The sequence below is a fragment of the Moschus berezovskii genome, chromosome 20 (assembly GCF_049115385.1).
Source record: "Moschus berezovskii isolate FMDL1 chromosome 20, NW_MosBer_1.0, whole genome shotgun sequence".
Taxonomy (NCBI): domain Eukaryota; kingdom Metazoa; phylum Chordata; class Mammalia; order Artiodactyla; family Moschidae; genus Moschus; species Moschus berezovskii.
In genome coordinates this window covers 35,661,697-35,673,512 of record NC_142479.1, presented here as the reverse complement: position 1 = coordinate 35,673,512, position 11,816 = coordinate 35,661,697, and the positions used below count along the sequence as shown (strand labels likewise).

At 55.0% G+C, this 11,816-nt stretch overlaps 1 protein-coding gene across 1 annotated transcript; it reads left to right on the top strand.

The window, feature by feature from the left end:
- Positions 1 to 392: 392 nt before the first annotated feature.
- CCDC92B (coiled-coil domain containing 92B) lies at positions 393 to 11,573 on the top strand. Its single transcript, XM_055403688.2, has 3 exons — positions 393 to 537; positions 5,018 to 5,065; positions 7,729 to 11,573. Exons 1-3 carry the CDS (start codon positions 408 to 410, stop codon positions 8,316 to 8,318), a joined length of 768 nt encoding a protein of 255 aa, XP_055259663.1. The 5' UTR covers positions 393 to 407; the 3' UTR covers positions 8,319 to 11,573.
- Positions 11,574 to 11,816: the final 243 nt, after the last annotated feature.

Genomic DNA, 11,816 nt, shown 5'->3' with positions numbered 1-11,816 from the left:
TTGCCTGAAGTCATACAGCTGGTTAAGAAGCAGACTAGAACCCAAATCTCTGTCTCTCTTTACTGACTTTGCTGCTCTGTTCCTTTTCCTTACTGAGATATAGAAGAGGCTAAAGTTCCATGGGGGCAAGGAAATAAAGTCATTCCCTCTGAGCCTCTGGTTCTTCATCTGTTGAATGGGAATAATGGTACTTCCTGCCAACACACCCACTTGCTTCAGAAGTTTCAGTGAATCAGTGAGGGACCTGACAGGGGACAAGACTTCAGGGGCAGAATCATCCACCTGGTACCGCAGGACCCCAGATTGAAGATCACTGAAAGGATCTGAAGGTGGACAGGGTGGATGGGCCCAGCAAATGTGGGTTCACCTTGTTATCCTCCCCAGGTGGGGCCCAGGCCTGGGTTGCCATGGATACCGTGTCCCTGGAGCATCAGATCCAGAGCGTGCAACGCCACATCAGCTTCCTGAAAAAAGAGCAGATGGCCCTGCTGCGAGACCTGCACCTGGAGATCCTGAGGCTGCAGAAACGCTGCTCGGGTGAGGCCTGGAGGGATGCTGGGGGGCGACTGTCAGCAGCAGCACTGTCTCTGATGGGGTGTCCGCCCTCAGCCTCCCTAAGCCAGGCAGGTGTTCATCACCCCTTTCTCTTGGTGAAGAAACTGAGTCTTGGGGAAGTGAGACACACGGAATGTTCAAGCACCTCCCAGCCCTAAGAAGCCCTCAGTCTTGGACTTCCCTGGTGGTTCAGTGGTTAAGGCTTCATGCTTCCACCACAAGGGCCGCAGGTTCGATCCCTAATCGGGGAACTAAGATCCCACGTGTTGTGTGTCATGATCAAGAAATAAATTTATTAAAAGAGATACACAAAAAATAAAGAGAGCTGACAGTTCATAGGCAGGTCCATGCTCAGCTTGAGGCATAAGTGATGAGGAGGCCAAGTATCCCACACTGTCCCGAGGAATAAGCACTTCCTCTCCCTGAGGGCTGAACAAGATTTAGACATGCTGAGATATTATGGGGCAATGAGAATGGAGAAAACTTAGCAAAGGAACAGCATGGCAACATCCAGAAGGTAGGAAATCAAAAGTTCATGAGAAGTTCTATTTGACTGGATTACCCTCTACTTAAAGCTGATGGGAAATACGGCTGGAGCCAGAACATGGAAGACCTTGACCAATATCAGGATGGCTAAGAAGTTTGGCCTGTCCTCCTGGGTAGTAGGGAGCCACTGAAGGTTCTTGATCAACCTCACACTACATTTAGAAACTCAATCCAGCAGTTGAGGGAGGCAGGGGAACTAGTGACAGGTCCAGGGGAGAGATGAAGGGGGATGGAAAGGGGAGGACCAGGGGGACGCAGAGGGACCTGGCAATCAATCAGATCTGTGAGCTTGGCTCTGGCCCAAATGCTCACCCTGCATCTTCAAGTGCAGGCTTTAGAGCCAGTGATTCAGTGTCTCAGCTGGCACAGCACAATCTCGTATTATACAAATATGTAAACTGAGGCCCAGAGACAGAGTGAGCATCACAATGTGTCAGAGTCAGGATCAGAACCTAGGGCTCTACACACCCAGTCGTGACGCGTCTGTGGCTTTTTTTTCTGGAGACACCACCCAGCTTATGGGATCTTAGTTCTCTGACCAGGGATCGAACCCTCGCCCCCTGCAGTGGAAGCACCGAGTATTAACCTCTGGACCACCAGGGAAGTCCCCTTTGCTGCTTTCCACCCATCCTCTCCCCAGCATACTCAGATTTCCACTTCCCTTCCCTCCCCTACTCATGGGAGTCTCCCCCTTCCCCAGAAAGAAACTGAGGCTCAAAGGGGTTGAGTGACCCACCTGGCTTCTCACTCTATGGCACAAGAAGCCACCAATCCCGACTTTCAGCTACCACAGTCCCCTCTAGCTCCATGTACGGGTTCAACTGCCACCTGCCAAGACCAGACTTCTTATCATCTCCCCCAAAGCCTGGCAGGCAGCAGAGGCCAGCCCTTGGGGGCATGGATGCCCTACACCGTCTCACTCCTGCCTGATGCCACTTTTTTACTGTAGTAATGACATTAAAGGGATATTGACATGAGTGAACCCTAAGTCCCTGTAGCTCTTTCTCTAATTTCTTTTTGCTGCATAATAATTCTGAAGACCTGGGTCCTTCCACCCAGGACGTAGGCCAGGATCCCAAGAAAATGGGTTGCTTTTGTTCAGTCACCAAGTCAAGTCCGACTCTTCACGGCCCCATAGACAGCAGCACGCCAGGCTTCCCTGTCCCTCACCGTCTCCTAGAGTTTGCCCAAGTTCATGTCCATTGCATCAGTGATGGCATTCAACCATCTCATCCTTGTAAGAAAGTGTAACAGGCAGGAACAGAGGGCCCTCAGCCCCCACCCTCCTTCTCAGACAAGTATGGGCCTGCAGCCTCTTGGTTATTGATTAAGTAGATAAAAATAACTCTGGGCTGGCCTGGAGCAGCCACTGGTGGGGCTGAAATGACTGAATAAGGCCCTCCCTCCAAGGGGTGGAGGAGAGAGGGGGAGAGGAGAGAGGACAAAGGAGATGTTTTTAAAAAGAGATTAAAGAGGGATCCAGAGAGTGGAAAAGGATAAGAGTGAGAGCGGGCTGGTATAGGAACCAGGAGGGCCGGGCTTAGGGAAGAACCTGCCCAAGAATGGGTGATAATTCAAAATTAAAGGGGCTTGAAAAGTAGGTGGGTGTGTTCTGCTTGGGAAGGTAACTTGGATGATAATAAGAGCTGACTCAGCTAGACTTTTCTTTTCTCTTAGTAAAGAATCTGCCCGCAATGCCTGAGACCCAGATTCGATCCCTGGGTCAGGAAGATCCCCTGGAGAAGGAAATAGCAACCCACTCCAGTATTCTTGCCTGGAGAATCCCATGGACAGAGGAGCCTGGCAGGCTACAGTCCATGGGGTTGCAAAGAGTCAGACACCACTGAGCGACGAACACGTTCACTTTCATAGGTGAGAAGACTGAGGCGCAGAGAGGTCTTGTCACTGGCCCGAGGTCACACAGTGTCTGGCCTCACAGTGCGTGTGCCTGCTAAGTCGCTTTAATCGTGTCCGACTCTTTGTGACCTAATGGACTGTAGCCCACCAGGCTCCTCCGTCCATGGGATTCTCCAGGCAAGAATACTGGAGTGGGTTGCCATGCCCTCCTCCAGGGGATCTTCCAGATCCAGGGATCGAACCCGTGTCTCTTGCATCACCTACATTGGCAGGCGGGTTCTTTACCACTAGCGCTGCCTGGGAAGCCGGTGCCCTCATGCATACTCATCTAAAGCATGAGGGGGACTCTGGCTGGAAGAGGAGCAGGGAGATTTGATGGATGAGGGAGTGGAGCCCAGCTGGGATTCTGTCTCCCCTCCCCCAACTCTGGTGGTTAAAGGCTAAGGAGAAACAAGCCCACAGGCAGTTAGTGACAGAGCCAGAGTCCCTTGGGCTACTCCCCAAACATAGTCCAGGGCCCCCCTGGGTTTACATCCCAGGGCCTTGGAGGAGGGGCCAGGTTGGCCCCAGGAAGCCCTGGGGGAGGTTCAGGCTCTGGTCACAGCACAAGGCCCAGACACTCCAGGCTCTCTGTCTCCTGGAAACAGTTGGCCTCCCCAGGGAAGGCACCTCCGGTAATGCCCCTGGTATCTAGAAGAGCCTGGTGAGGCCAGCGAGGAGGGGCAGGCGGAGGGCCCACAAGGTGAGTGTCTCTCTGTTGGTACTGCCAGTCAGTGGACCTGGGGATCCGCTACCTCCCCACACACACACACCTTCGCCCTTTGGGCACAGACTGCATCCCTGTAGGGACACACAGGTGCGCCCGAGACGCACCCTCCACCACAGGCAGCTGCCCCTCCTGGGCTCCCTGCTGCCCCTCTCCCAGCCCTTGAGCCCTGATGGAGCTGGGATGGAGTGGAGTGGGGAGTGGGCTGGAAAAACAATCAGACTCAGCTGGCTGAGGGGCGGGGCATGCTGGGCTCTAAGGGATGGGGACTGGGGACAGGCAGAGGAGGAGACTGCTCCTGCACTAGTGCCCTCGGGGGGCCCCTTGGCTGCTCCCCACCCCCCATCCCCCGTATGCCCTCAGCACCAGGCTGAGAACCACGCAGGCTTTTCTTCACTAGCTGGCTCTGTCCTCCTTGAAGCTCCTCTCCCTCCTCCATGGAATGTGGCAAAATCAGGACTTAGAAAGGGCAGGGCTTGTGTTTAAAAAGAACCTGGGCACAGCAGTACTGGCTGTGAAACCAGGGAAACACATGTGTCCTATTGGTAAATAGCCACCACCCTGAATCCCCTTTTAGTGTGCCCAGGCAGCCCACCCAGGACACTCCAGCCTTCCCAGACCAACCAAACCACTACCGTAGTGGGTGGTGAGAAATGTCTGTTCGTTTGGTTTGAATTGGTGGGTCTGACTCTTTGCAACCCTGTGGACTATAGCCTGCCAGGCTCCTTTGTCCATGGGATTTCCTAGGCAAGAATACTGGATTAGGTTGCCATTTCCTTCTCCAGGGGATCGTCCTGACCCAGGGATCGAACTAAAGTCTCCTGCATTGCAGGAGGATTCTTTACCGACTACGCCAAGTTGGACCCTACCTGGACCCACCAATAGACACTGAAAAGTCTGTGCCCTGGACAGCAGGGGTCCTCCAGACTGGCTCTGATTGGTTGGCATGTTAAATATTTGGACATCACCTCTGGAAAGGGGCAAATACTCCCCCACCACCAGCCCCAAAAGCAAGCCTCCGTCTCCAAGGGTTGAACTAATCCCCAAATTCAGGACACAGAACTTATATTGGAAAGATCTCTGAACTTAGAATCAGGCAGATCAGGTTCAGGTTGTGACTCTGACACCTCTCTTTCCCTGTAGGCTGCATTAAACTGGGTATGGGGGTGGTTTAGATGGTTTCTGAGCATCCTTATTGCCACCTTTACTGGGTTGTGACTCTTAATCTCACATACCTACTCTCTCTCTGTTTCTAACATACACACAACTGCCTTTTCTTATCTCTGCCCTCAGAACTGACCCATGACCTGGAGATGAGAGAGGCCCAATCGCACCAGCAAGGTAAGAGAACTGGTCACCATTTCCCCACCACTTAGGACCCAAGCCTTCTCCATGCCCAGTCGAGACGTGGGGATAGCCTCACACGCCCACTCAGCTGGGTGACCTTGTGCAGTGAAGACCCAGCACCACTGTACATGCACACATGCCTGGCATCCGTGCCTCCATCCAAACTGGGAAAATGAAAGCAGGAAGGAGATGGTTTCCAGGAAGTCCATGTCCCTGACTTCGCTGCTTTGTGACCCACTTCCCCAGTCTTCCCATCCTTGTGCAAGTGATTCTCACCGTCAGTGTTCACACTCGCCAAGATGCTGAATGTCAAGATTCAACATGATGGCAGTAGGAGGTCTTTGACTTCAAGGAACTTAGTCTAGAGGAGGAGAAAAGAGACAAGTGCACATAGAAAATCCTTCATTTTACAGAAACAGGACTTCCTGCAAGTGTAGCAGTTCCACTAAAGTGTTTGTTTATAGATTATCACTTTATCCATAAAATGGGGAGTGGTGTGGGGAGATAGCATTCAGTGAGTGTAGAGTCTCAGTTTTACAAGAAGAAAAAATTCTAGAGATCTGTTGCACAACAATGTGAGTATATTAATAGTACTTTAGAGCTAAAAACGGAAAAGGAAATGGCAACCCACCCCAGTATTCTTGCCTAAAAAATCCCATGGACAGAGAAGCCTGATGGGCTACAGTCCATGGGGTCCCAAAGAATTCGGACATGACTGACCGACCAGGCACACACATGCTTAACCATTTTTAACACACAGTTAAAAGTGGTTAAGATGGTAAACTTAGCTATTTAGTTTTTTGCCACAATTAATTTTTTTAAAAGGGAGGGATTGCATTGTTCAGATCTTAGTCCCCAGGTTATATGATCTCTGAGAACTAGGACTGGGTGTTACCCCTTGCCTTCCAGTACAAGCACCTTACCTGACATGGAGAGTGACTCGGTAAATGCTTGATTTAAAATGAATCACAGAAGTAGTGTTTCTTTGGCCAGAGGGTTTTAAGAATGGACTTTTTGCCATGTGGATGTGTTTATAGGTCAACAGCTACATGACTAAGAGTTAGGCACAGGAAAGGCTGGAAGTTTAAGGTAAAATGTTAGAAGCCCTACAAATTACCTGCATGTTCATGCATAAAGATCTAAACACTTATGAACTTGAACTAATTCTGCCCACTATAAGTGGCAATTGTGGGCAACCTCTTGGTGCCTAGTGCTTGGAGGAAGGGGAGGCGCATCCCCAGATATCAGGAAAGAACAACTGTGTGACAGTAGTAGCTTTTGCGGCCTCCCAGGTGGCTCAGGGTAAAGAATCTGCCAGTTCAGGAGACACAAGAGACACAGGTTTGATCCTTGTGTTGGGAAGATCCCCTGGAGAAGGAAATGACAAGCCACTCCAGTATTCTTGCCTGGAAAACCCCATGGACAGAGGAGCCTGCGGACTACAGTCCATGGGGTCGCAAGGAGTCGGACACAACTGAGCGTGCACTCATAGTAGTAGCTTTTACTCTACCTACACTGTCCTTCCTCTGAAACGGCTTTTAGGATCATCTGGACCCCTGTGCCTTGGGTTGTTGCTTTTTTTTTAAATAAATATTATTTATTTATTTGGCAGCATCGGGTGTTAGTTGCATGCAAGACTTTTTTTTTTTTTTTAAGTTGCAGCATGCAGGATCTAGGAGTCCTCAACCCTGGGGGCGTATTAGAATCACCAGGGAAGATTTAAGAAGCACCAGTGTGCTGGTCCAACCCCGGGAGAGTGTGATTCAGTCCAAATTTGTTAGGGTCCAGGAAACTGTTTTTTAAAACTCTCTAGGGAATTCCCTGGTGGTCCAGTGGTTAGGACTCAGTGCTCTCACTGCCAAGGGCCCAGGTTGGATCCCTGGTCAGGGAACTAAAATCTCACAGGCTACAGCTTCAAAGGTCAAAATAAATAAATAAAGCTTTCTGGATGTTTCCAGTGTACATCCAGGTTTGAAACCTATTGCAGTGGGCAAAGACAAACAGTAAATACGTAAAACGTGTAATAAGTGCTCTCGTTATGAAGGGAGCAAGGTTCCCAGCACACCGATTCCTTTTCCGCTCACATTCCCAGTTCTTTCAGTCAGTCCCTCGTTCCAGTGCGCCTCTCCTGCCACAGGGCTTTTACACAAGCCCTTCCTTCCATGGGAAGCATCCTTCTCTTCTCTGTTCATTACTTAATTCCCATTCGTCTGTCAGGTCCTAGCCGCGTCATTTCTCCGCTGAGAAGCCTTCTCCGATTAGGTCACAGTCTCCTGGGACAGTCGTGGTGTTGGCAGGTGTCACACACGCACCTACACATTCTTTTGTGATTATGTACCGTCCATCTCCCACTGTGCTTACTGAGAGCTTCGTGAGGAATTATTATCCACCCTATCCGCAATGCCCAACGCGACGCACAGAGTCAGGGCTCAACAAATTGACGTGGAGTGGATAATTGGTCTGGGAAGGGGCTGCACGGAAGAGTTAGAGGCTCGGCCAAGCAGGAGGCAAGAGCTGGGAGGAGGCGAGTAGGAGGGCGCCCGAGCGCTGCGGGACCTGCAATCGGGGAGGTGCGGGGCTTCGCTCCGACGATTGGTGAGCTGCACAGGTCCGGCCAGGCGGGGCCCCTCACTCTCCCCTCCCTCTCCCCTGCCCAGAGTTGGCGTCCCGGGAGCTGGAGAGCAAGTGCCGCGCGCTGGAGTCGCAGCTGGCGGAGCGAGCAGCGGCCAACGCGGAGCTGCGGCGGGAGGTGGCGCAGCGCGAGGCGCTGGTGTCGGCGCTGCGCTGCAGCCTGCGCGCCGAGGAGCGCCGCTTCCTGGAGGAGCTGCGTCGCCGCAGCCACCGAGCCACCGTGCTGAGCACGGAGCTGCAGAAGCACACCGAGGCGGCCGCCTACCTCTCCTGCCAGCTGCATGCGGCGCGCCAGAAACTGCAGACTCCGCGCCCGGGGCCCGGCGCCGCCGCCGCCGAGCCCCGGATCCGCCGGCGCGCACAGCGGGCCCGCCGCCCGCCCGCCGCCGAGGCCGCCGCCAAGGGCCCCGGCCGGGACTGGGCCGCCTGGGAGCGTGCGGCCGGCGTCCCGGACGACCTCGATGCCATGCCCGACCCCGCGCTCTTCCTCTACGCCCGGAGGCCCCAGCGGCCCGGAGGCCGCAGCCCGCGCCAGCCGCCTCCCCAGGAACCCCCGGACCAAGCCGGCTCGCCAGCCGCGCCCCGCCCGCCCAGTGCGCCCGCGAACCCGGAGTAGGCGCGGGGCGGGCGGGCGGGAAGCCGGGAAAGGCTGGCCCGGGTTTCGACTCAGCTCGGGCCAGAGCGGATAGGGTGGGGCGGGTCCCTGGGGCCGAGGACGCCGGTCCCTCCCCCAGGGAGCGGGCGGAGGCGGCCCCTGCTCCCCCGCGCGCTCCAACCGCCCCCGCCTTTTGTATTTCCCGAGGCTTTGAGCTGTCGCCGCAGCTTCGAGCTCTCCTCTCCCGCCGGGGAGCTCCTCCGCCGGGCTCAGCGAAGGCACTTTTTTTTTCCTTGGAGAGGACTCACAGTACCGATCCTTATCTGGTCCCCACCCTGCCACTGGGAGGGGACGGGGCGGGAGTCACGCCCTGACCCAGGAAAGTGACAATCGTTTGGCCGTAGCGGGGAGGCCGGGCTGGCCTACGGAAAGGAACCAGAGTGGCCCTTAGCATCCTTAGGCCTTCCACCTCCCCGCTGCGGCCTCCTCCAGACCTGCACGGCCGCCCTTCGTTCCCAGCCTGCCTCCGAGGGGTGGTTGGGGCTGGGGGCTAGAGGCTGGACCTTCTCCCCTACATCCCCCACCCCCCAACCTGCTAATAGATCCTTACAGGTGAGCACGGAACACTTTAGAAGATGCCTCCCCCACAGCCTCTGGTGGGGGGAGAGTGGACTTATGGAAGTTTGAACTTCTGGAAATTAGCACCCATAGACCCTTAGAGAAGATTACAGAATGGGTTTGGTGGCAGATAACTGTCTCCAATTCTCAGTTCTTCCGGGATATGTAGACTCCAAGGACCCGCCGGAGTCGGGCTGATGGAAGGTTAGAAACTGTTTTCAGGAGGTAGCTGGGAACCTGAAGGCTGCCCTGGGAGTTTCCCTAGTCCTGTTTATTGGTGCTAATTTTGCCCAGCTTCCTAATTAGCTGGTTGCACCCAGAGGCAGGAAGAGGGGCCCTGCTTCTTGGAAGTGGCAGCTGTTGATAGAAGTTTGAGTGTGCTGGGGGCGGTGGGCGGGGGGGGGGATGGTGGGAACGCAGGCTAGCCCGCCTCGCCCCCGCCAGGACTGCCCCCAGCCTATCAGACCTGACCGCGGCGAGGTGTTCAGTGCCCTTTGTCTAGGTTGGGGAGTGGCAGACGAGAAGACTACTGCCCCACCTCCTAACGCGTTTCTCCCCAGCTCCCCCTCACGACCAAAGGCGGGAAGTGCAGCTCCAGTCCGGTTCATTGCTCCCACCCGAGTCAAACCTGGAAAGACAAATCCCTAGAACCCTGTCGTCTCGTGCCATCCCTCTTTTGTTGGTCGTGCATCAAGTCCGAAGTGCCTGTGAGGTCTTCCAGGGGCCACCAAGGGAGGACATGGGGCAAGAGAGGCCTTGACCTCACTCACGATGCCCCATCCCAGCAGGTCCTGACCCTCTGCCTGGGGCTGAGACTTCTGCTTGTTGCCCAGAGGTCTGGGAGGTCTCCAGAGGGTGATGAACCCTTTTCCCATCACGGCCCCATGAAGAAGGGGGACAGATTCCCAATGACACCCCCTTTCACTGTATACGTTAGAGGGAGCAGGACCCCCGTGAGCATACAAACATGCAGCCCCGTCCCAGCTCAGGACTGCTGAGACCACTGAGCAATAAGCAGGCCTGGTCTGTGTCTGCCACGGGGGTGCCCTGGGGACGGACGGTGCTGTCCAGTCTAAAGGCCCGCGGGAGTGGCCTAGGGACCTTGCTTTGCCTGCTCCCACCTCTCCGCTCCCCAGTCTCCGTGGTTGTACCTCTGCCCTCTGTCTCCCCTCAGGTGTGGGTGACTCACGACCCTTTGACCCTTGACCCGCTGCCTTCCTTTTCAGAACATGTCCGAGGAGGCCTTTGTCTCTGCTCGGGGCTGTGCTCACTTGAAGGGGCCTAGGACCCTGGGAAGGAGGAGGGAAAGGGAGTCTTTCTGGAGGCGCCCACCCAAACCCTCATCTTCCACAACCATACTTTCGGGGTGAACTGGGTGACTTTGTGATGTCAGTTCTACAGAGATGGTGAAGTACTCTATCCACCCACCCACCCGCTAAAAGCCATAGCTCCACCCAGCTGGCCTCCCCCGGCTCTATAGCAATAGCCCTCTTCCTCCTTCCTCTGTACCCAAGGAGCCCAGCCGGGGGCCACCACAACACCCCTGCCCCACCATCCTCCCTGGTGGCCCGCCTGCCTCTCCCCAAGTGATGCATCAGCTCCTCCCACGCTGTCCCTCTTCCAGCAATCAGAGATGACTCTTGTTCCTGAGCTACTTGGAGATCCCTGCCCCCCCGCCCCCCATGAAAGGTCCGGAGTGCTGGGGTGGCTGACTCACTGACTCTCAGCTGAGGTGTGGGGGGTGCCTGGGAAAGGAAATAACGCAACCATCCCTCCGCGCTCCACTCAGCAGGTTTGGGGAAGGTCCAGAGCAAATACAGGATTCCAATTTTAACAGAAATGCCCCCTCCCCATCCCTCTCCTGGAAATAACAGATGAGAAGCTTCCTCCTCCAGAACCCTCGGGGCGCCAAATAAAATGAATAAGACTGGAAGTCGGTGGTCTGCCGTTGGCCTCAGTGGTGGCAAACTCCCTAGCCTTGCCATCAGCTTCTGGCCCTCCCACACTCCTAGCCTGGGGGACCCACCCTGCCAAAGGAGAGACACCCCCTCCTCGAGCCCCTGACAAGTTTGGGTGACTGGAAAGGACATTGCCTTCCCTCTCCCTGTCCCCCCCACCTCTCCCCTCTTTGCTGCACGAATCCCACTGGGGGAGGGATGTGTTGACACGGACACTCAGGGGCCCTAGCTGCAGCCAGAAGCTGCAGGTGGGGACCCCTTCCTATTCTGGAAACCAGCCAGGGAGCTGTGGGCAATACAGCCTGAGGTTTTGTGCCCCTGTCCCCGCTCACAGTGGGCTGCAATTTGGGGGACCAGTCCGGGGTTGGAATGGGGTAGCCCTTCCCCAAAACAAGCAGCAGACTAGAGGTCCCCCTGATGGAGCAGAAGGAGGCCAAGAGGGTGTGGAGCAGCACCTCCTCTTTGTGGGGAGCCAGGATTCTCTAAGCAGTCTTGCTGAGCGGCCAACCTTGAGTAGGGGACCTGTGAGGCTTCAGACCCACCTGGCAGGAGCCGCATAGGCACGGCAGAGGGGTCCTGCTCCAAGTTCTCTGTTCGCTGCGCTTTTTAATCCGATGCTTTTCAGAGTGTATTCACTCACCTACAGAAATAGAGCCCTGTGCTTTAGGGGTGACTGTCATATGCCTTATTCTTAATAAAATACCTGAAAAACACAGAAGTCCAACTTTTTTTCTATGGGCACTCCACCCCACCCCCCACGCCCTGATCAGGCAGGTCTGTGGAAAGGACGCGGAGGAGACAGAATGGTTTAGGAGTTAGCCAGTTGGGGAGGCGGTGGTGAGACTAGGAGCTGAGACTCCCGAGTCCCTACTATGGATAACCCTCACTTAAGGCACAAGGCTCTCATCTGAGATGTCCTGAAGCTCAGGCTAGCCGTGTCTCT

What these genes read in the sequence shown, in the direction of transcription:
- CCDC92B (XM_055403688.2), top strand. Translation starts at nt 408, where the DNA reads ATGGATACCGTGTCCCTGGAGCATCAGATCCAGAGCGTGCAACGCCAC. An exon ending in GCTGCAGAAACGCTGCTCGG is followed by an intron (nt 538 to 5,017) that starts GTGAGGCCTGGA and finishes CTCTGCCCTCAG; the next exon opens with AACTGACCCATGACCTGGAG. An exon ending in GGCCCAATCGCACCAGCAAG is followed by an intron (nt 5,066 to 7,728) that starts GTAAGAGAACTG and finishes TCCCCTGCCCAG; the next exon opens with AGTTGGCGTCCCGGGAGCTG.